This window comes from Netta rufina (genome assembly GCF_964035555.1).
Source record: "Netta rufina genome assembly, chromosome: 2".
NCBI classification, from domain to species: Eukaryota; Metazoa; Chordata; class Aves; order Anseriformes; family Anatidae; genus Netta; species Netta rufina.
Window position 1 is genome coordinate 69,439,885 of NC_140124.1, and position 24,188 is coordinate 69,464,072.

General features: G+C 43.2%; 1 protein-coding gene across 1 annotated transcript in view; it reads left to right on the forward strand.

Moving 5' to 3' along the window:
• The window catches only part of F13A1 (coagulation factor XIII A chain), a 61,915-nt gene that overhangs the window by 13,465 nt on the left and 24,262 nt on the right, over positions 1 to 24,188 (forward strand). Inside the window, exons 4-7 of the mRNA XM_084306728.1 lie at positions 4,837 to 5,088; positions 11,576 to 11,694; positions 17,270 to 17,377; positions 19,586 to 19,760. Coding sequence (XP_084162854.1) covers positions 4,837 to 5,088; positions 11,576 to 11,694; positions 17,270 to 17,377; positions 19,586 to 19,760 — 654 coding nt within the window. The remainder of the gene's footprint in view (positions 1 to 4,836; positions 5,089 to 11,575; positions 11,695 to 17,269; positions 17,378 to 19,585; positions 19,761 to 24,188) is intronic.

A 24,188-nucleotide genomic window follows, 5' to 3' on the forward strand; every position in this document is an offset into this window, starting at 1 on the left:
AGTTTGTTCACCTCCCTTTCTTTTGATGTAATCTTCTTCCATCAAGAAGGAAAAGTCCCCTGACACTAACTATATCTCTCATCTCTGTGCTACCAAGTTTTCTCTCCTCCCTGCCTTCAGTAAGGCAGCCACAGACTTGTGTAGGGCCTGAGAGCACCCGTCAGTCTCTCCACAGGCTGTGCTAATATCTAGGAGCTATTAAGTGCACACACACACATACATGGCCACTGGGAATCAAGGGAAAAAATAAACTCAGTGGAGACAGGAGCTTCCAGGTGGCTGGGCAAGAGAGGAGGAAGAGAGTTGATCGAGTAAGCCCTGGTCCCCTGTTAGTAACTTGGAAGGAAGAGCAGCAGTGGGACTTGGCAGACTTGGGGAGCTGGAGGAGGAGCGCTTGTGTTTTGCCGACTGAACTTGCTGTACCTCTCTCTCGCTCTCCCTCTGTTGCTGTAAATCCCTCTCTGGTGCAGCAGTGTTATCCAGAATTAAACACAGCTTGTCTCCGTGCCTGACAGGCCCGGGAGCTGACATGCTAAGGAGCTGAGGCATATGTTAAGGATAACTCATTTTGAGTGCATGTGTGTGTAGCCACAGTCCTGTTTTAAATGGCTCATTCTTCCACTGCTGCATAAATAGACTTTGGCAGGTTTTAACAAACAGTGCACTCTTCTTTTTGCACCTGTAAAGTGTGCATTGGGAGTGGGGAGGATAATCCCATACATGCCTACAACCACACATGCCTTAGTAACAGTACATTTCACCATACAGACCTTCGCTCACATGCTTATTTACTTTTAAAGCCCGGTGATGCAGCACCGAGAGAGACCAGTGCTCCTTCAGTAGTGATAGCACCTATTTTGCTCCTCTTTTCCTGCATGCCTGGAAACCCCAGGAGGTACAGAGCTGAGCTGAGCTGTGACTGAAGTGAGTAGGAGCTTTAGGAGCCAAGCTTGGATAGCTACAGGAACCCAGGTGGGATAAGAAAGGAGGAAAGAAGAACCAAAGGCCTGTGAACTGTGCAGCAAGAGAAATCGATATGTTTGTGTCATTAAAGCTTCTGTAAAAAGGAGCTTTCTGTAGAAGCAGAACAGGTTTCTGGCAGTATCATGGCTCAGTACCTACCTCTGCAATGAAATGCAGAGAGCTGGAGGCCCCTGAAAGAGGGTCACTGTGAATTCTCTGCTGCCCTGTCCTGCCTTGAAGGCAGGACAGTCAGCAGCTGTCATTCAGTACTGGATATCTTCCAAGCTACAAAAGGAGCCTATAAAAAAGGCACACTATGCCTGACGGTAATAGTGCAGTAACCTCTGGGCTTTCTGAATTTTCAGACTGAGTTTTCCCATTTCTGTGTACTGCTAGAGAGAAGAGACAGGGACATCCCAATGGCATCGTATCATACAACAACGTTGTCTTTCACAATTTGCTGTGAGATGTCCTCATGTGAGGGCCAGGGCCTCCTACACCCAAAACACATGTGAGCACCAGGGAACGAGGCAACCATGGAGAACTGGCTGCAGAGCATGGTATAGGCTGCCAGCTCCTGGAGCAAATCTGAGGGATGCTGAGCCAGCTGATGCTGCTGGCAGAAACGCCCTCCTGTCAGCATAAGAAGAGTTTATCCTCACTACATGGCTCCTGGTCCTGACATGCACCCAAACAAACCCTCCTGCCTCTCTGTGGGTTGGGTTAGCACGAGATCCTCCAGGGAGTACTCTGCCAGGCGTTCACAAGCTTTTGGTAATGAGTATTTGGATATCATTGAATCTCATTCCTTAGAGACTCTTAACCAGAGAGTGGAATCACCACTGCACATTATCCGTTCTGTGAGAGGCCTGACATCACAGATATTCCAGCTATGAGCCAAAGTTGGCCCTTCTTTGACATTGCAGTCAAAAATGTGTGCTCAAGATGTAGATAGATTCCAATGGCCAAGTCGTCTTGAGACAACTTCCCTACCGTGTTGATAAACATAGTACTAAACCTACACAGGGATGTTTTTGCCAGCAACCTCAGCATGTAATGCCAAAGATACTCAGCTTCATAGTCCTCTAGTATCAAGACAACAGATGTGTGTATACGAGACTAGTGTGGCTGGTGCTGTCAGGTGTCTAGATGTGTGATTACAAATCAGCTCTACAAGCTCCTTTCACAAGTAACAATTCCCTTGCTCTTCCATTTGCATTTTGGTATTCATTTCAGAAGATGAGGGAAGCTGTCTTCTTCTCAAAGAAAATGTTGGAAATTGCTCATTATGCTCTTGAGGGCTCTGCCCGTCTTCCCAGCCTTCCTTCTGGCTTCAGGCTTTATGCAACTGTTAGCAAGCACCCAAACCCTGCCTGCCAGCAGCAAATAATCTTTGCTTGTATATACTGTTTGTAACACCTGCAAATCATCCTGACTTCTAGGATATCCCTTCCCTGGCATCCCTGCTAGGGTTGCAGGCGATATCCTAGAGCACCTTCTCTTGAAGGACAGTGCAGTGGCTTCTCTTACTGCAGAGGTGCAGCTGTGGGGTGCATGCATGGATGCTGGGCTGAAAGGACATTGCATACTCCTCAGCAGCAGCTACAGGTGCTCCCTTGCCAAGCAGCAGATAGATAAGGGTGTCTTGTAGCTTTGCATAAGAGAGGGACTATTGTTGTTTTGAAGGGTAAATGGGGTTTTTCACGTAGGGGCTTTAGAAAAGTGAGGATGCCAGAGGCTTGGTACCTTGCTAAGCCACTTATGAAGTGCAGGTGAGGAGGTTTCCATAAAGATGCATTACAAAGACCTCATGGCCCCTTTGGGATCCTGTCTAGTTCCTATGGGCAGATTTACTGGGGAGAGATTCTGCAACTTCCCCATTACCAGCACACATGGGACACGATGTGTTGGAGTGGAGCCCCTGCTACAGCACACCTCCTTCTGTCCCCAGTAGGGACAGAGGCTGACAGTGTCATTTCCTAAACACGCTAAAATACTGATCTCTCCCTTCCTCCCATCTGTCTGAAAGAGGAAAATAAGGTGTTTTAAAAAGTACACTTGTTAATGGTTTTAGAGGGTGTCAGTTCAATTACTTGGTTTGCTCTGCAGCTTTGTTAGAGTGGACTGCTTATAAAAAAAAAATAAATTAAAAGAAAAACAACAACAATTATGTCAAATCTAGAAGCAAAACATCAACTGTAGAGGCAAGCTGGGTCATACCCAGTTCCACTACAAAGAATAAGAATGTGCTCAGCTCTCAGATCACAATTGTTAGCAGACGCAAGACTCTCTGTTACCTCTGTAGGCTCTTCTCTCTAGACTGTCTTTCCTTTGATGGCTTATTTTTGAAGTGTCCTGTGCTTTATCTTCTAGTGTTTTCTATTGATTTTGCTCTCTTATTCTACTCCTTCTTTCTTCTGTAGGTCTCTTGCCTCTGTTGCATCCCTCACTGATCTGAGTGGGTTTCATGGGTTACAGCATCCCTGGCCTTCAGAGAAACTGGGCTATTTATTTGTACTGAAAATCTGCAAAATGGAAGTTTATGTGTACTGAATAATATTTTGGATGAAGTGCAATAGGCCCAGATTTCTTAGAAACACAGAGTTCATGGCAGCTCACAAGCTTCAAATTCAAAGCTGGAGTTGCCCTTTTCCAAAATGTAGCAGTGTTCAGTTTTGTATTTATCTCTACATCAACTGTGTAAAAGTAAGCAAACAAGAAAATCAAAGTCGCTTTGCATTTAATTTTGAAGCTCTTAAATAACACTTATGAAAAATAGAGAAGTCTGTCTCTCTACTTTCGTGCTTTTTGCTACTATATCTGTGAATGAGAGTATAACTTTAAGCCTAAAACCTGAAATGAAGAATAGATATGAGAATGATTTAAGGAATTGAGTCTTCTCACAAGTATCTTTTTGTCTACACTACTGGTTGGATTCCAGATAAAATTTGGCTCTGCCTCCAGCTCAAGGGGTGTAATCCTTCCCACCTAACTTGAATTCTGGCAGTGTACATGCTTGTACATAGTTTATCCATCTAGATGCTTTTTATACTTGGCAAGTAAAATAATCTTCTCTGGGGCATGATTTGTTTTGATATGAGGCAGAACATCATGCACAGTACTTCGGAGGTGTGTCATGCTTTGGGGTCCATTGCTTGCAGAGAAAATTTGGCTATGCAGTCCAGATGCATTCATCCATACTCTGGATATCCAGAGTCAGTTCCCACTGCAGGGGCTTGCAAGAACTGAGCATTGGGCATCCACTGGCAGACAGACTTGTACATGTATTTCTTCTGCCTCATCTGCATGGGTATGTGTGAAAGAGCCACTGCTTGTTGGTGCTGTAGTGCCGTGAGAAAAGCAGGGCTCTGCTCTGCTACAGAGCCCCAAAGCCAACATCTGTGCCCCAGTAGGGCACTTGCACATTAGCAAAGAGGGTGATGGGTGCATCTGAACTTTGGAAGGAACTCTTATTCATGCTTACCAACGACATGGCTAACTCCAAGGCTGGAGTACAGCTCACTGTTCTAGGATAAACAGTTTTGAGCCAGGAAAGCCTGGAACAGCCCCTGCTCTTATTGCCACAGGGACACTCCTGGCAGTGCCCAAGCCAGATGGACTGAAGCTTTCTGGAGCAAGATGGGAGGGGGTGCCTGCATAGGTTGCCTGTTGGGAGGCGATGTGTGTGCTTGGGTGGCAGCAACACAAGTGACCAGGCACTGTGTGAAGCTCTAAGGGAGGTAGGTGGTCTCTGCCTGCTAACATTTGCCATCTCTGCTGAAAATAGGCAAAGGGACAGAGGACTGTTGTTTTGAGAGTGTCTTTGTTTCCCAAGGTGAACCATTTCATAGAGTTAACCCCCTGTCTCTCCAGGTCGCTACCCACAGCCAAACAAAGGCACCTACATCCCCATCCTTGTAGGTGATGTTCTGAAGCCTGGGGAGTGGGGAGCCAAGATTATCCACAAGGAAAACAATTCCATTCGCCTGTCCATCATGTCCTCTGCCACCTGCATTGTTGGGAAATTTCGCCTATATGTTGCTATCTGGACTCCTTTTGGCATCATCCGGACACACAGAAACTCGGCGACTGACACTTACATACTATTCAACCCGTGGTGCCAACGTAAGTAGCTTATCATTGTCAAAGATTCACACTTTCTGCTACCAGGCTCATTGGTTTGTGGGAATGGGTGGTCTGAGAAGGGGAACTTGCAGCCAAGGTTGTTGAAGACCAGGCAGTTTGGATGTGAAAAGGGTACGATTAAGCTTACCTAGCTCTGCCAAGAGGCAAGTCATGCAGGCTTGGGGGTAGCTCTGCAGTTTTATGAGGCTAAGTCTGTTTTTACCCATGTAAGTAGCATTTCTTATAGTAAACACATCCCAAGGCATTGCTCTGACTCAATAAATAAGCATCAGTGTGAGCCTTCTGCCTGCCTTTGTGTGCCTTAAAATGACAAGTCAATACAGACATGTTTTTGTCCAGAATTTGGCATGGGGCGGGATGTGGCAGAGTCCCATTCTCAACTGTTGAGTTACATTGCTGGTTGCAGAAACTCAGTGGGAGCTGCTGCTCCTGCACAGGTCGGATGCTCTCAGTCTGCTGTAGAATGACTGGTGGCACCTTGCTGTTACACAAAATTTGAGCTTATAACTTCCCCTTAGTGGTGACTAATTACCAGCAACCCTGTCCCCTGTGAGGAAAATAATATTTTGCAAATGAGCCTTTTCTTTTTCTTTTCTTTTTATAATCCAAATCATCCTGGATCGCAGGTAAAATCAGCCCTTCTGCTGACAGAAATGGACTTTACCCAATGAACTCAGCATGTCTTTTTAAAGAGAAAGCAAAGAGGACTGGTGAAGTTTGGCTCACCAGCCTTCTGACAGGCTGTAGCACTGTGCCTCAGCTTCTGATTCTTGTAAGGCTCCAAGTCTGCCGCATATATTGCAATATATTTAGGTCACCAGCTAACTTTAATATCCTCCTGCCATCCTTCCTTCATCCTTCAATGTTTTTACCAGAGTATTTTTATCAAATAATCCCATGCCAAACAAGGGCCGTCTTACTGTGTGACGAGTAAGTTTAGCATTATTAATGGAGCCCATTATTCAGCTGCACTACTGTCAGTACCTAGAATGATTTGTGCTGAGTTCATTACTTGCCCCTGGTCCAAGGGAATATAAGCAATGATTAGCTTATGCATTATTTAGGAAGATATATGTTAATGCTGAGTAAAGCAGAGTTAGTTAAGCAGGAACAGGAGGGAAGGGCAGGGCCTAAGGCCCCATGACACCATGAGGGACTTTTGAATGCAGTGTAGAGGTAGGTGCCTTAGAGAAGCATGGTCAGAATTTATTCTGGAAGGAGAGAGAGTGGGTTACAGAAGGAGTCAAAGGTGAGTGAGCAAATGTGACTCACTGGTGAGCAGACAAAGCTGCTCAACATTTGTAAAGTCATCATTAGCCTGTCACAGCTCCAGCTAGGGAGGTGTGATTCTCCACTCTAAAGTAAAGCATCCCTTGGTTTTAGTCCTGTTGTCCCAACAACCACTGTGTTAGCCAGCATGGTGACGATGCAGTTGGTCAGCACCTCTTTAGAAAGGGATAAAACCTAGAGAAAAAGCTTCTCAACTTCCCTCATGACTCGCATACAATCAGCTAGGAGTGTATGCAGCCATAAACTGGAGAGAAAATGTAATGTGGGGGGCTTGGCTGCCCCACTGTGGTGTGATGGGGACCACACAGGCCGATTCAAGGTGCCAGGCAAGGAGGAAGAAGGGGAAAATCAATCTCCCCTTCACACCTCCTTCCTCCATCTCTGTGTACCCACAGCACGAGGGCTTTGCTCTCTGTGCATTCCTTCCCTCACACCTGAGCTGAATGGGGCCAAAAGCGAGCAAGATGAAAACCAAAGCATGTGAGCAAACCTGCAGAGTTCCAAATATGCAGCAGCAGCTGTTATCAAGGCTGACAGGGAAGCTCTGGTGCAAGAAAGCAAAGGAGAGTCTCTGGGCAGCAAGAGCCTGCTGTGAGGGTCACCCCCAGAGGATCATGCCTTTGTCCCTGCTTATATATCCAAGTGTGCCTTCAAGTCCTGGCCCTTGCTGGGTATCGTAGGATTTATTTTCTGCATATTTCATTTGGATGAAGATTTACTTTCATTTCTTGCCCCTGCTTTCACTCCTAGGTAGTTTGGACTAATTGGCTCCTGTACCTGCCTTTTCCTCATTGCGTTAGAAAAGCAGGGACAGTGTTTCTCCATGGCCCATCCCCTGGCTGGGAAAGATTGTGCAGTGGAATGACAAAAGGGTATAAAAACTCAGGCAGTTAAAGTGCACAGAAAACAATAGTTTGAAAATCTCCTAGACTTGTTTGCTGGGTTAATAGCTAAGCAGAAGAGTCTGAGTGAAAAGCCTCATTAAAAAGAGAGAAGGCTGATGCCAGGAACGAATGGGGATTGTTATCGCAGGGAGCAGAGTACAGGCTCCATCAGTGTCTAGCACAGCTCTCCGACTCATCATTTTAGAGAAACATCAATGTGTCTGTATGAGCTTTTCTTTAAGTCATAGGCATTTGTGCCCTTTCTTATTACTTCTTTTTTCACTGTAGTTCAGTTTTGACATATTTTCCCAGGCAGGGATGCATTTTTTTTTCTGCTGTTTCAGAACAAGTCAGCATACTTTACCAGTAAAGCTACAGAGTAGCTTCTGTATTTTGCTTCCAAAACCATCAGATGCTTTCATATGGTTTAATCCCCTTAGCTACATTTAAGGCTCATCACTAAGAATAGACATGCAGATGTGGGGCCTGATCCTGGAAAATGATATACATCAACGCCAAACATTTGGGAATTCAGCAAGCAAGTGGACTGAGATTTCAGATGCTCAGGTGAAAATTGTGCCAGTTAATAAGCAAGGTAAAGCCTGTGAAGAGAGGCAGCATTATCTCTTCAGCCAGCTGACATAGCTGGGAAAAAAAAAAAAAGATATGCTTTTGGGCATGCAGAGCCCTCTTCAGTTCTGAAATAGGAGATACAAATGGTAAGTCATTAAGGATAACTTCTTGGAGTTTAACTTCACTCTTAGCAATATCAGACTACATGAAAGCAAAGAATGGCTCCTTTGATCTGTGAGCTCTTTCCAAGGAGGTGCTGAGCCCAGTGACTTTCTGATTTATGAACACTCAGTGCCTATCAAGAAAAGACCTTGCATGGCCTCTTGTGGCTCTCACACGTAGAGATGCCTAGGGTATGTGAAACTTGCAGACTCCACAGGCCAAGAGTATGTATTCCATTCACCCAAATTTTCTGCAAAGTGTTTTAGATATAATCAATTAAATATATTGCATCTTTAGTGACTCAGTTGCATATTTCTTCTGCTCATGTCCTTCAAGTGTTCTAATACAGTTTGAGGATTAGTAACATGTGGTTGACTTTGGTCTCCTCTTATGTGTTATATGGCATCCAAATTTGGCCAAGTTAACATTTTCTGGTGTTTGTAGCCATATCTTAAGTTTTACATTTTGTATCATAGATTCCATATGACTAAAATTCACAAAGAGCTTCATATCTCTGCTACATCCATGTAGGCAAGCACTGGCAGTTGCAGGGCAGCACACTGAACTTGGTTCTGAGTGAAGTGGATTTTGCAGATATCTGTTTTTAGCTCTTGAAGCTCTGTGTTTGCCACAGCACTGTACTCCTCCCAGCAAGAGCCTTGCCAAGTTCCCACGATGAAGGGAGGCTGGGCGCTGAGGGCAAGCCTCCACCTCCACCCATCTGCTGTGCTGCTGCACTCAGCGGTCACCGTGTACGGGAAGAAATGGCATTTCCAGCTCCAGCTGGTTGCTGTGCTGGGGCAGGGGTTCCTCAGGTCCCCTGGTACTGGGCAGGAACCTACCATGCCCATTCACTTTTCCAAAGGGACAGGACTTCTCTGCACTTCTTCCACTTTTCACAGGGAGCCCATGTTCTGTGGGATACCTCACCTGCAGGCTTCGTATGAAGTGTATTTTCACCTTATCCATCTTCAAACAGAGAAGCATACAAGCTAATTTGCTTCTTTGTAGCACTGCTGGTGTCTTAGTAGTTTCCCAGGATAAAAAATGAGGAGAAAAGCCTTAAACTGCTAGAGAAAAAGAACAAACAAACCCGGAACATTTCCTTGGAATTCTGTTTGTCAGATGTGAGCCTCTACTTGCACCAAATAATTAGGAGTTGTACTATGTAGAGTACGCTTAGCATCAAAGTAGTCACAAATGCCTCGTATTTTCTTCTAAACAGTCTCAAGGGTAGTGAAAGCTGTCAAAAATCAAAGCAGCTGGCTTCTCTGTGAAACAGAGGCCCTTTTTACTTTATCAAAAAATACAAATATTTAAAAATAATTGACAGAGAAGTTAATCAATTTTCATCTGATTTAGCAAAGATCATGCAGTCTTGAAATAACATAAGCGTCTCAATTGATATCAACCAGATCAATATTGATATTTATAATCCCTGAAAGAAAACAACAGCTGTCAAGAAAGCATGTGCACACACTCCACTGAATACATAACTGTTCAGAAGGTGTGGGTTCGCCTCCTTGAAATGCATCCTTTGTAGTGTTTGTACACATGTGCTTCAATAAAACCCAAAGCTCAGGGAGTCAATACATATAATCGCTCAATCAGCAAATCAAGCAGATCCATCCTAATGAAACAGAGCCTGCGTGATCTGTGACATCTGCAACATTTTTGGTAGGATGTTGTGCAAAACTTATTTAGAGCTGGGAGCTGGACCTCAATAAAATCATGTGATATGTGGTTTCTGAAGTATGCAAGCCCCTTCTGGCATCAATGACTGCAGCTTTTTTGATTTGCTGTCAGGTTTTTTAACACTCTCTGTCACCGTGTAGGCTCTCAATGTAAACCTGTGATCTGCTTTGTGCCTGGGTGCAGGCTGACTTGGTCGTAGGCAGTACCAGGCTTACAAACAACCCTTGTTATGACCCAGCCCTTAGAAGCCACATGGGTAGCACCATGCTGCTGCATGAAGGGTCTCAGACCTGCCTGCCTTAGGGAAAAGCAGATAAAACCTGCTGCTTTTCCGTCTACTCTGATTTTGATGTAGCCTGCAGAGCTTGTACAGCAGCCCTGTTGAAAGCATAATGGCAAGCACTGATCTCCTCGAATACATAAAAACCTTCCTACATTTAACACCTGCTTCCATATCATTCTTTGCACACCAATGTAAAGGTCACAATGTTATGTATCTACATGTAACCCCTTCTGTATGTATAAATATATTTAATATGGATATAAATATATTTGCAGATATAAATATATTTGCAGATAAAATAAAAATTCCAACAGTGTCAGGTGTACAGACTGGCAAAACCCTTCACTTAACTGAAGTTGGTGTGAGTTTTGCCATTGATTTTTCAGAAGGCTCAGATTTTAGTGATTTTCAGCTGAATTGCAGTTTTATGGCAAGTGAAGAAGCTTTAGATGAGGTTTTGAAGGAATTACAAATCTGATTTGCATTTCAGAAAAATACAACAAATCAGTAGGCTTTTAAATGTGAAATGATCATATAGTAATTTGTAGCGAGATCCTGAAGAAATCTACTACAGCACTGGTCAGTGGTAGTTTTGCATTTGCATGTATCATGCTATTGTAGGTTATTGCTTCCCTTTAACTTGCTCTCTGGTGCAACATTACTGAATTCTTCTAATTAATTAATTCCCAGACCATTAAATGTTAAGTGGTATCTCTTAGTCACAAAACACTAGCACTGGCACGGGAAAGAAATCCTCAGCTGTTCTAGCACCACAGAATCCCTGTTTCATACCTGCCTGTGAGCGTCTGAACAGTTTCACATAATTCATGTAAATTCAATAATTTACATACATTAAGAATGGGTTATTTAAGGATGTGAATACCCTTTGCAGGATGAGGTTCCACATGTACACTTTGGAATGATGTAAGACCAATCTAGGATGTAGACTTTGTTTATGTTTTAATGAAGACCTCTTCCAATTGCTTGCAGTTTTCACTTGCACATTCAGATTTCTCCTCATATTGGCTGGTCAGTCGAGTTACATGGGGGCGGCACACCACAGTCAATATCTTATGTACAGAAAAAGTAATCACACCCTTCTGTTAATACTCTATAAATACTATACTCCAATTTTTTTAATGCACTACAGATTTTTCTTTAGATCTCTTGACTTGAACTGTTTTTCATTAACATTAATAGGTTTGAAATTGTTCTTTGATCTGTTTGTACAGATGCAGAATTGCATCACGGTGCTCGAACTTTTAAATTAGTGGTACACAGTAATCTTGGAATTCTTGATAAGATGTGACATTTTAATCATACTTTGCAGATCTCGAGAAAACAGGCAAGAGCTGTCAGCATTTTTGCATCTTTCGTGCTTTTAAGTTGTATTATCCTATTTCTAACTGGGGTCACTATCTCCTTATATTTGTGCTCTGCTGAAGCAAGTGATGCTTTGTTTGATGGATGATGGGCACTTCTCATCAAATATGACTGCATTATATGCTAAGATTTTTTATCTGCCCTATATAGAAACTAAGTGGCTGTGTTAATGCTTGTTTTGGATAAATTGATGCAGAGGATGCCGTGTATCTGGATGACGAGAAGGAAAGGGAAGAATATGTCCTGAATGATGTTGGTATTGTCTTCCATGGAGACATTGACGAAATAAAATTAAGAAGCTGGAGTTACGGTCAGGTGAGCTATTTAGACTTTCTGTGGCTGCTCCCAATAGGACAGCAAATGAATTTAATTGACAACAGACAGTGGCTGAGACTGTGGGCTCTTGCTCTGTTGTGCATTATTGGTCTCTACTTCAGAAACACAAGAGGCATGCATTTAAAATTGTATGAAGCAGGTGTATATCTAATTCAAAAAAGCAACATTATAATAGCTAATATTTAAAGGTCTTGTTCTAGGAACACATTTAAGATACTAAGAGGCTGCCTGTTGAAAGTTACAATCATTAGCTGAGATTTTTACTACACAGCAGCATTTCTGCTGCTACATTACTGCTACTTCAAGATCAAACTGATTTGGGGAAAGAGATTTTTTTAGTTATTTATTTAGCAAGAGGTTGCATTCCTTTTTGACTCTTCCTTTCAGTTCTAGCAACTTGGTGAAAATAATTATCATCTTATTGGGGGTCAGCTTTTCATAGGTTTCCTATTTTCTGGGTTTGATCCCAGAGTTTTAAATTTCCTCACCACAGTGACAAGTGCATAACTTCTCCCTTTGCTGCCTGGACTTGACAACACTGGTCTCCAGTGGCTTCTTGCAGCCTTTGAGAAGCACAGTCCTGGCTGGCTGGTGTGCGGTGTTGATGCGCCTTCAATAAAATCAACCCCTTATTGCTTGCCTGTTTTACCTCACCCTATTTGTAATCACTAGCCAGCCTGAAAATCACTGTGGGATTTGTGGGATTGAAGAGTTAAGTTGTTGTGTGAGAAAAGGAAAAACGCATTCAACAGCAACATCAAAATTAGCAAAACTAACCCTAACTGTCACCCAAGGGGACTCCAATGGACAGTTATTGGACATGGCTCACCTCACCTCCTGTTTTTTCACAACAGCACAATTAAGAAAGTATTGAAGTACTTCCTTCATGCAACAGTGATGGATCCATTCAGTTTTTTGCTGCCCCTCCCTGGTGCAGCCTTGCAGAAGGGAACCTTCTTGCTTTGCTTTCTGTCCCTCAGCTGAAGCTTTAGCTGGATGGATTGACAGTGTGCTTGCCGTAGAGAGCTCTTTGAAGTCACATCTCTTGTTTCCTTGTTTAAGGGTTTCTTTTTTTTTTTTTTTTCCTGCCGAAGCACTGCCTTAGGAAGCTTCTGTCTTTTCACCTTTCCTTTGGTTGTCTCAGCACCATTGTTTGCAGGGTCTAAGAGCGATCCCGTCTGAGCTAAAGATAATCCTCAAATAAAGTAAGGGGGAGGTAATTCCATAAGCAGAGTGCGCTTCTGAGAGAGATACGTGGAACCAGATCCCGAGGCCAAAGCTGGGTGTGCGTTTAAGTTGACCAAAAATGCCCCCTCCTGGCCCTTCCTTCCCCCTGCAAGTGTTTGTGCAGCCGTGCAATGAATCAGACCGGAAAGCTGATCTAGCTGAACATGCATCTCCTTTATTTCCTTTTTTTTTTTTTTTTTTTTCCCTTGGGTTATTTTTCAGGCTTGCTCTGTTCCTAGATGTGGGATTCACTCTGTGACAGATGTAGGGGAGGGAGAAAGGGGAATGAGTGGCTGGAGATGGAAGCCAGCTTCAACCGACTGCTGGATTTATGTCCTAAAATGCTGAATTTATGGCCTATAGTGGTTTGGCCTGAGGTGCTTATATTCTGCAAATCTGGCACCTTCCTGACACAAACACCAGCCTCCCTTGAGAAACTGCATTATTTATTTGGTTTTGCTAAGAGGCAGCTCTGTCTGGGAGATTAGGGCTGTTCCATATCCCTTTGTCATGTGCTTTCCTTCCACTGCTGAACTGGAACTGGAGAGCTTGACTTCCACTCTGTGTTGTGGTGCACCTTTTGTTATCCCCTGTCCACGTGAAAGCTGAATTTGGCAGGTGAATCAAAGGGGGCCGAGCCCAGGGTTTTCCTGGAGCCCATTGTTTTTTATAGAGGAGTAACAGATATCTTAAAGTTGAAAGCAATGGAAAAATATTCTCCTGGTTCAGTGAGATGGAGGATATGATGTTCCTGATCTTACCCTACCAATTCCCCACCACTAAATATGTGTGCCTTTCTCATTTTCAGCAATCCTGGATGTTAAGACTAAAAGCATAGCTCTGAGTGAATGAAAGTACTAGCAGTGAATCCTATATTACAGGTATATCCTACATATATGCATTTTGTATAGATATATGGCCCTGTACAACAGTCTCAGTAAAAAGCGCATGGCCACATACAGTCATAGAGGTGTAAGGTATATGGTCTTACACAAAACTACAGATAGAATTGTGCATAGTAAAGTAACATTCTTAGCCTAAAAAAAAATTAAAAAAAAAATTGCTTTGAACACTGACAGCTGAAAGTTTTAACTCCAGTTGTAAATCAAAAAGGAGCTTGCAGTTCAAAACTGGGTTACTAGTGGGAGATAATTCTCCCAGCTGCTGTCTTTAATGAGCAACTTCAACTTGAGAGGAGGAAAGGCAAGAAAAATGGACCCAGGAAGGAAAAAACAACAGACCAGTTGAAACATGGCTGTAATGAATGAGGATGGAAGTGTTCCTTGTAACATGGCTGTGATTCCTTTCTTCTAAGAATGTGCAAATTGCCAGTCACTAAGAAAAGCCCAAAGGGGAATCAGGACAAATTTGGCTTTTGAAGAAATCTAGGCACATAGGAACTCTGTAGTTGAGAAATGGAAGTTGGATGCTATATTGATCTTTTAACACAGTTAAAACACAGTGAAAGACGTAAAATAAAACAGGTGGGCATAGTGTTGTCATTGCCATCTTGAGCTGGCTCGTGTCTACATGTTGAGCCACGTTAGCATTGTAATGTGTACATTACAGTGTAAATATAATTTTATGGCATGTGAATTTGGTAAGATCAGACCACAAGCAACTGTGGGAAATAGCACTGACTTAATTCAGCCAGTGCAAAAGGTGATGCAGCCCTTCTTACTTGGACTTAAATAGTTTTAAAGGTTGTCTCTTACAAGCCAGTTAGCATGAAAAGATAGGGCCTGCTGAAGACCAGTCTCACTAAATGCAATGCTCTATAATGCAATGTGTGTGTGCAGACAGAGCCTCTTTGCCCGTTTGTTTTCCTACCTCTTGTCTTCCTTCTGCAGTCTTCTTCAGGTGGCTCTGCCAAACTTTGTTTGCCCTGAATTTGGTTTATTCCCATTGCTGCTTGTGTAAGCAGGCAGTGCCCATGCCGAGCCCAAGTTTGCTGATCTGTTCTGGCTGCTTACTGCTGCTCTGGTTCCTTTGACATTTCAGGGGTATTCAGCCTTACAAGTGTTATATTTCTGTTCTGCTTCCCTCTAGATAGCATCTTCATGCCAAGATTGAGAGCAGGAGATTGATTTAGTTTGATTTAGTGCTTTTAAATCAATGGACAGTGAAGGATGGTGAAACTGGCTTTAGCCCATGTTATGGTACTCTGCATCCTACGCTGATGCAATATAGTGTAAGGGAGCATGTATGATATTGCAAGGCAACTTTACAGCTTGTCCTGTGACCCTCCCCCTGTTAATGCAGTTATTTCACAGTCATTTATATAATTTTATAAATGCCAAGGCGGAAGGTAACAACTCTGTTAGCAGTTCCTTTCCTCTTTAGTCTTTGGGTATATGCTGGCAAGATTGACAGTGTCTCATAAACTGTAGATGAGAGAGATTTAATTTGCAAGCTAAACTTCTTATTGATTTAACTCAGCTCTTAGGCACTGCTGATGCCTTGAAGAGCAGAAAGCTCTTTTTGATCCTGGTGGAAGTAATAAATCATTGGACCAGGACAGAAGAAAAATGAATTTGAAGCAGGAAGGACCACTATGAGGACCCAGTGTTTACACTGGGAGGATTCTCCTTGGGAAGGAGGGTCTCCATAGCACAGCCATTCACCTGACTTGATTTACAGCACATACCACTGGAGCAGAATGGAGAGCCTACTTGCAATTTTTCAGCCTCCCAGGAATGATACAATATTAGGAGTACCCCCCCTTTTCCTTGCTTGCCTGAACACCATGAATTCAGTTTTGCTCACTAAGACTACCAGGTGCTATTAAGCAGCAAACGTCTGCTCCAGAGAAAGCAATTCAGTGACAGTGTGCATAGCAAAGTCCAGGAGCAGGATGGTGTGCTTCCTTGGAGGATTTTTGCTGAAAAGTATCCATACCGCAGCAGTTTGCAGAACAATGGGAGATAGGCAGGCAAAAAAGAAGAGGACTTTCCTTGGGCAGGAGATGGCTGAGTGATTAAGGTGTTTCTTCCTTCACACGGAGGCATAGAGATGCCCCTGCGTGAAGAGGCTTATGCCAGAGCTCAGCTGCTGAGCTGCTGTCTATAAGAGAGAGGCCAAAGGGTGCATGGGCTCTCCAGGACGGCACCCCCATCCATCCCATCTTTTCTGCAGCACTGACAGCAGTCTTATTTCTTCCAGGCTTTCTTTTCAGCTCTCTGGCCTGATGCTTCCTCCTCTTTTGCCTCTCCCAGGGCTGCCAAGGCAGCAACTTGGCCTGGGCATTTGATTGCTTTTGGCAGGAGACACAACTCATATCACCCTCATCTTCTGAGGAACCTTAAGCCAAGCTGGAGACAGTTGCAGCTGTAGTTGCAGCTCAGCCCAAGAGCAAAAATCCTGTTTGCATGAACCACATCCCTAAGAATGCAAACATAAAACATAAACATAGAACATGGCAACGGGACAAGCTGAGTGGAGTTTCTCTTACAGACTTGAATGCTAATATAGTATTGTGTTTTCAGTGAACCTGAAAGACTTTTTTTTTTTTTTTAAATAATGCGTGTTTCCCTGTCCCCTACCATTTTCTGGGGGACAGAAGTATTTTCCTTTGCTATGCAGTTTCTCCTAAGAAAAATGAAATATATCACAGGGCAGGTTCTGTGGCAAATGGTTTCTGGTCTCTTTAGGCACCTCTGCCCTCAATTCATTCCCATGCTTGTTCATGCTGGATCGAAGAAACTGTACCTTTCTACTCTATTTTTGAAGAAGACTACTTTAGGTCACTTGGTATTTTTGATATCTAAGTTTCATAGACCCAGATTAATCAATATAATCATCTTTTGGCTTGATAATTTTAAACATATTTAATATCTTAGTTTAAAATTTAAGTGTTTTCAAATTAACTTTGACAAACAGTTTATTGGTCAACAGCATTGTACTGGCTATGTCGGAGAAGTCCTGAAATTAACAGGTCTGGAATCTGTGAAGGACATGGAGTCCTTAGTGAGCAGACTAGCTTCTTGTAGTTATTATAATAATACCTTCCTATTATATACTTGTTAGCACTTAAAATTTTATGTCCTGTCAGAAAGGCTATGTTGTCATTTTAACCTTCTAGAAACCAGACTGAGATTGAATTGAAAATGACACACTCTTTTCCCTTAAAGTATCTCACATTTTTTGCTGTACATGGACAATTATTCTAGAAGAAAACTTGTATTTTTAAACACAGAACTTTGACCTGACCAGATAATTTTGAAATTGATCAGCTATTATAATAATGAAAAATAGCCTTGTGTTTGCTTTCCAGAATAAAAGTGACTCAACTTTTCCTCTGTTTCTCTTTATCTTTCCTTTCATCTAGTTTGAAGAAAACATTCTGGATGCGTGCCTTTTCCTGATGGACAAGGCAGAACTGGAGTTGTCTGGGCGTGGAAACCCAATCAAAATCTGCCGTGTTGCTTCTGCAGTGGTATGCAATTGATGCCCAAGAAGTGTCAGAAGTGACTCTTTAATCAAAGCCATGCTGGTTTAACTGGCCCTTGTGCCCTCGTGTGCTCACTCTGACAGGTGTCAGATCAATTCTCCATCCTGACCTCTGGGTCTGGCATTTTATTTCACTCCACTAAAGGTGAAATATTTATGTCAGTTCATCATCTTTTTCCTGAGAGTGGTACCTCACTGGAGAGAAGGCCACTTTTAGTCATTGCACTTTCGGGCATTTCTTGTGGCACTGTGCTCATTTTCTGGTAGCTGAAATAACTGAGAAAGTTATTTCTTCCATGGATGTTGAGGCAGCATACTGGATAGAATTTGAGATGAGGAATTGAGAGACTTTACATGGATTCCAACAGTGTCTGCAGTAGTGGGTGTCTCAACTCAACCAGGATGTGAAAAGAAAAGGCTGAGTTTTTGCCTCTGCCTTCTGGAGGTCTGAACTGATGCCCTCTGCTTCCCAGAACAGTAAGCTGGTAATTGAGCCAGTATTATTAGGTGTTCTTCAAGGCCAGCTGCTAAAGTAGTGTCTCCACAAAAGATGGTCACTGAAGATGAATGATCCTTTAACCCACTTATTACAGCATTTTGAAATATGAATTGAAATGGGATGTCCACCCTCTCAGTTAATGCCACATGCTGATTTTTGCATAACACAAGTTAAGTAGAATAGCTTCAGCAAGAAAGATTGAGAGTACCGTCACTTCTCTTTGTCTTTTAGCCTTCTGGTTATTTCTTTCACAATAGATACTAGAAATGTAGTTTGAGGCCTCTTGGGACAGAAGTAAGAATGGATTAATGCAACCTGGATTGCTGCATTAACCACTGGGCTAGTAGATGCAAAAGATTCATTATGCAGAGACCCTGGAAGCCCTCTGGGCAGAAGACCACAATGTTGATGAACCCAAAAGGGTCTTAAATACTACTTAGGTTTTGAGCTACTCAGCCACTTTAGGTAGGTGGAGAAGTTTGCTATTGGAAATCCAGGAGTAAGTGGACTTCAGGTATCTGCAGGATTAGGCTATAGCTACGTGGGAGTTTTGGCCCTCTGAATTCTGGACCTCAGTAAGAAGTGGCTAAGACGTGCTGAAGTCTCACCTGTGTTCCTTACTCTCATTCTTGCTCAAGATGTGGCATTTTAGAGCTGAGCTTATCTAGGGATGTGCCCCCATGCTGGGATCCTTCTGAGGCTTGCTGAAGTTGCAGAGCAAGCAGAGTTGCTCCTCTCTTCCTCTCTTTGCAGCCAGATCAAAACACTGTCCTGTCCTTGAAGTGCCTCTTTTCCTGGCATGTTTCCCACAACAGTGAGATGGGCACAACCCCTTAACCCTTTGGTTATGACTCTGAATACTTATCTTCATTCAGTTCTAAGGTTCACAGGAAGTCGATTTTCTAATTATAAAACAGTAGTTAATCCAGCCAAAAGCTTTCAAATGAGAATTGTGATTTATTTGGCTGGCATGTAGCTGTTCCACATTAACATAATTAAAAGGTACAGAGCGAATGAGCTTTTTGCACAGCCTCAACTGGTTTGGTTTAAATTGCAGCTAGGAGATGTATTGCTCGTTAATGTCTATCAGTATAGCCATTAGTCAGCAAAACTCCACACTTTTGTGTAATCTTACCAACAGAAAACCTACACAGCAAATTCCTTCTTGTTTTCATGTCTGCTGGACCGAAGAAATTAGTTTCCACTCTAAAAATAACAGTGGGCTGATTCTCCTCCCAATCCACTCTGAGTTGGAAGTGATTTTATTAAAATATCTGGGCTGATATGGACAGGAAAACAGATGATGTTGAGAAAGAATCCAGCTTGATATTTCTGAAACTTGTTTAGCAGTTTGTAACTGATCGTGTTACTAAAAATACATAGCAGTGAGCATGTTTAATGTTAATAAAACTTACTAAACTAGCAACATGAATACTCACTGTGATGATTTAATTTCACTGTGTTTTTTAAGTGTCTGACCTTGATTCAAAATTGTTTGGTGATGGAGAATCTACTACAGCCCTTAGCAAGATTGTTCTGTTCATTTCCTACCTTCATAATTAAACATTTCTGTCTTATTTCTAGACTAAACTCAGCTATATTCAGTCTCTCACATCCTATCTTTGTCTGCTAGCTTAAAGAGTTCTTTATTGCTCAGTATCTGTCGTCCCTAACATTCATTTTCTCTATCTTTAGATCAATTCCAGGGATGATAATGGTGTTATTGCTGGATCCTGGGACAATACCTACACTTACGGGGTTGCACCTTCAGCCTGGACAGGAAGTGTGGACATCCTCTTGGAATATTACAGTTCTAAGCAGCCCGTGCGATATGGCCAGTGCTGGGTCTTTGCTGGTGTCTTCAACACATGTAAGTATCAGTGAGAAAAGCTGCACACTGCTATGCAAATCTTACAGAACAGCATGAGCTTTTAGGTTAAACTAGCTAAAACACTGTGGCTCTGTGATATACAGGAGTAAATAGTAGAGATACTTAAAAATACATGGCTAAGATAGATGCACTTTACATACATGTAAATACCTGGCATTTCCTTCAGTTCAGCTGCACCTTCACAATGATATATTAACTATTTACTTGTACAGCAAAATATATTCAAAATATATTAATTGAGTCACAGAGGGTAAGTTTGGGAGAGAGAAAGGTAGTCTTTTGGCATGCTCCCCATCTCTGTTAGGAAATCTGAGTTGAATAGGGAGGCTTGTTATCTAAGTCTGCAACATGTAGCTATTACCCAGTATGGGGTGTGTGATGGTGTATCTACTCCAAGATACAGATAACTCTAAGAGTTAAAAATTTACTTGTCAAGAACTGTTCCTAGTAAGACATGTGCAGTGTCCTAGCACCTATCTACTGAGCACTATTAATACTTTCTATGGAATTTGTAAGCCAGAGTTATCAGGAAAAAGTTGTCCTAGTTTGTGAATTGTCTAGCACTACAAGGTTAAGTCTTAACACACTTGCTCAAACTAGAGCAGGTGTTTTCCAATGTTTCAGCAAAAGAGACACGTCAGATTTGAAAACCATGTAGGGAAAGCATTGATGGATTGGTCCTTTTTTTTTTTTTTTTTTTTTTTCTGTCTAGCACTTGCTAACAGCATCATCCCAAGTGAAAACTCCTAAAACACTGGAACATGCCGGAGTGTAATAGTGGTCAAGAAAGATGCTGGTAGTGTAAAAGATGTACTTTATATGGATAATTGGGACCAAGCATTGGAAACAATGCTTGTGTCAAGCGCCATTTGCAAATATAGAGCCAGTCACGTAGTTCTTATGCTCATGGCACCAGCCAGTAGAAGTTGAACAGAAACTAAAAGTGACAGTCTGGCTTAAGCCTGGAGGATCTCCCCTACAGGCACCTACAGCTCATGCATATAAGTATCAAACTGGAGTAGGAACCAGATCAGCCTAGGACCGGGGGACACAATGGGTATTTTTGCAGGCTTGGGCTCTACTTTGCATCAAGTACTTTTCAGCAACAGATGAAGATCTAAGCTTTGCTTCTTGTATTTTAAATGTGAAGATGAAATTGCAGAAAAAGTCTCCATGAAACCTTTCCCCTTTTCATCTCTCTCAATATTGCCACATATTGCTATCCCCAGGAGTAGCATTGTACTTTTCTTTACATTATTCTTCTAACAAAAATGAAAGATGTTAATGTCCCATCTTCTGCAGCAAATGTGAAAATTACATAATTAACATGTTACAAGACTGGCTCTTCACCCTCAAGCAGCCCTGAGTGTCTCTGTGTTTTCATTTTATTTTTGCCTGTCCCTCATACGTATATTTCATTCAGCGCATAATTTTCCTCCAGTCTGGTTAACAGAATTTCATAGCTCAGTTACCTGGGGTAGTTCAAGAGCTTTTCAAAACAGTAAGGACCTCAGAAATAAAGCTCCGTTCTGACAACCCAGCCTTCTGCTAGTACATGCTTCTTACAGCTATAGGAGAATTTCAAGTTTCAGGTTTCTCTGCTTTTCTTTCAGACATCTAGAGAGGTTCATGCTTTATTTTGGGGAGTCTCTGGCTCTATCCTTGGACACATGAAATAATTCATTTTATTTCTGGTGCCATGGGAAAATCAGCAATCATGTACATCCACAGAACCTGAGAGATGTCTACTTCCTTTATTGCCTGAGGTCATACGGTCTGCCCTTGATACTCCTGAGTCTCTGCACAACACAATGAGTTCAGAAAAGGCCCTTACAAATGTTTCTTATAGATGCAGTTCATCATAGTGACTTCCACAGGCTACTTTCTCTTCTCTACCAGTGCCTCTTCTGGCTTTTTTCTAGATCACAAACACACATATGGGTTCTCAGACTTTCTCCCTGCACTGGGAGTGAATCACTGCTTCATGGTATTTTGCCTGTAGGCCACTGTGAAACTGGGGCAATGCCACAGAGGCCTGGAGCCTACTATATTAAACGAAGAGGCATATCTATCTAGGGCAAAATTAGGATCAGTCTGCTGGCTAATTTACTCAAGTCAGAGATCTGGGACTTTGTACTGTAAGGCTTGTTGATGAGTAAAGTTTGGTGAGCATTATGAAATTAAAACACTGTCCAGTGGCTCATCTGATATGTAGCTGTTTACATGTCCAGCTACTGAACACTCCACAGAGAGGACAGCAAAAGCCTGAACAAGCATGTTGAACTTAAAGTATTGTTCTGAGTTGTGTTTTGAGTCATTCTCAGCTGCCAATGTTTTATCATTGTGACCAGTCCAGCTTTCCAAGGTTACTATATTTTACACTCTGGATAGTCTTCTGTTAAAAATGCTAAAACATTCTGAAAAATGGTCATTAATCTTGAAATTGTCAGACAAATTATTTTCAATGAGCCCTGATGGCTCATGTGGTGGAAGCCTGGGAGGACACTTGAATTAAGTTTAATCAATAGGTACATATGGTATTGGATGCATCCAGGTAATTTGTCATCCAGTAACTTGAAATGAATGTGCAGTGCTACTCTGTATGGAGAGTCACGGTAGTGACGCTAATGAATATACAAAACCAAGCAGTAGCAGAAAGGGTTGTTCAACACTGCAGCATTGGAACTATTTTAAAATAAGATTTCAACCTAAATGTTTTCCTTAAAAATAATAATAATAATAAAAAAACAACTCTGTTTTCTGCAGAACCATGTTGGCTCCTAAATCAGAAAACAGGTTTCTTGGCTGATCAAGAGGTGCACTGCAGGACAAGTTCAGTCGCACTCTGATATCCAGTGGAGGGAGAGAGGTTTTTAGTTCCACATTATCTTGCCCCTTTTGCTCCCACTTAAAATAAAACCCAGTTGGGTGTTTCACTGTGGCTCTTGTTGCCCTGGCAGGCTAGAACACAAGACCAACCTTGCTTGCTTGATCTCTCTCTGTTGATCAGACACCCTGACTGCTGTTTCTGGCTTTGCTAAAGCCTTTTTAAACAAAAGTTTCCCCCATTTAGCGCTTCAGTCTCCTTCCTTGTACTCATTTCAATGCTGTTGTGTTACTGAGAGGTTGAGGAATATCTAATGGCTCCCACCAGAGGACCTCTTCTCAGCTGAAGCTCCTAACCCCCCTGGCGAATCAAGCATATGGTTTATAAAAGGGTGCACTGCAGGGCATAGAGATAACCCAAAGAGACAGCCCCAGAAAAGGGGCCCTCAGCCCCCCAGCCCTCCTCCTTCTTCCATGTGAGGGCATCTTCCAGGCCGCTCCCAACACAGCCACCTTTGGCCGTGTGTGGGCCACTCCATCCCAGAGGCTTGCTGAGGTCACAGTGGCCACCACTGCCCCGACTTCGCCCCAGGCTCTATAAAACAGGACCCCTGCAGCTGGCCCACCACTTGCTCAGCTACTCAGTCATCTGAGAGCCAGCGTACGCGGCAGGAAGAAGGCTAGAGAAAAGAGCGAGGTGAGCGGCGGCCCTCCTCAGTGTGAGGACAGCGATGGGGTCTGAGGAAGCACTGAGAAGGAAGGCAGCTAACGAGAAGTGTCATGGGCAGAGGGAAAGTGCCTGCGGCACAAAAGACACCAGTGCCCGAGGGACCTCCGGTGCCCAGCCCACAGACAAATATAAGCAATATCATTGGCACCGCAGTGACATGGGGAACAGGCCAGCCCCTCAAAAATACAGTGACAGGGGGGCTGGGCCTAACCGTTGGTGCAGTGGTGGTGTGGAGCAAAGGCAGGAGTGTCAGGCAGACAGCCATGGGGAGCAGTGGTGTGCCTATCATCTGGAACACAGTGTGGGACCCTGCTATGGCCATAAAACAGATAGCAGTGTTGAATCCATGCATGGAAATCAAGCGGACAGTGGCATGGGACCTAAATGAGGAACTCGATGACCCCCTGGTTCGGCACTCTGGCCTGAGAACATTCTGGATGGAAGCCATCCCGTTTGGGCATTCCCAGGCAAGGACTGGCTTGTCCTTCTGCCAAACACTGTGGAGCCCATGGAGCTGGGTCCACAAGAAGAGGTGGAGGAACCGATGGAAGTAGATCCACCTCAGCCAGATCAGACCTGGGACTACCACAGAATGTCTTTGCTCTGTGCCATCAATGCGCACCAACCGCATCGCAGCAGGGCCCGGCGAGCTCCCTACTCATCGTCACTCAGGCTCCTTCCCAAGCATTAGCTTGGAGCCCCCGAACACCATGGACATCCTGCAGGCTTTCCTGCAAGACGTCCCGGCAATAAACCACTCTTGCCAATTCTCAGGGGTTGTGTGAGTGCTTCTTTCCCATCCCCCAGCCCTTGTGCCAGAGGTGGCATCCCTTCTGCACAGAGCCTCGAGG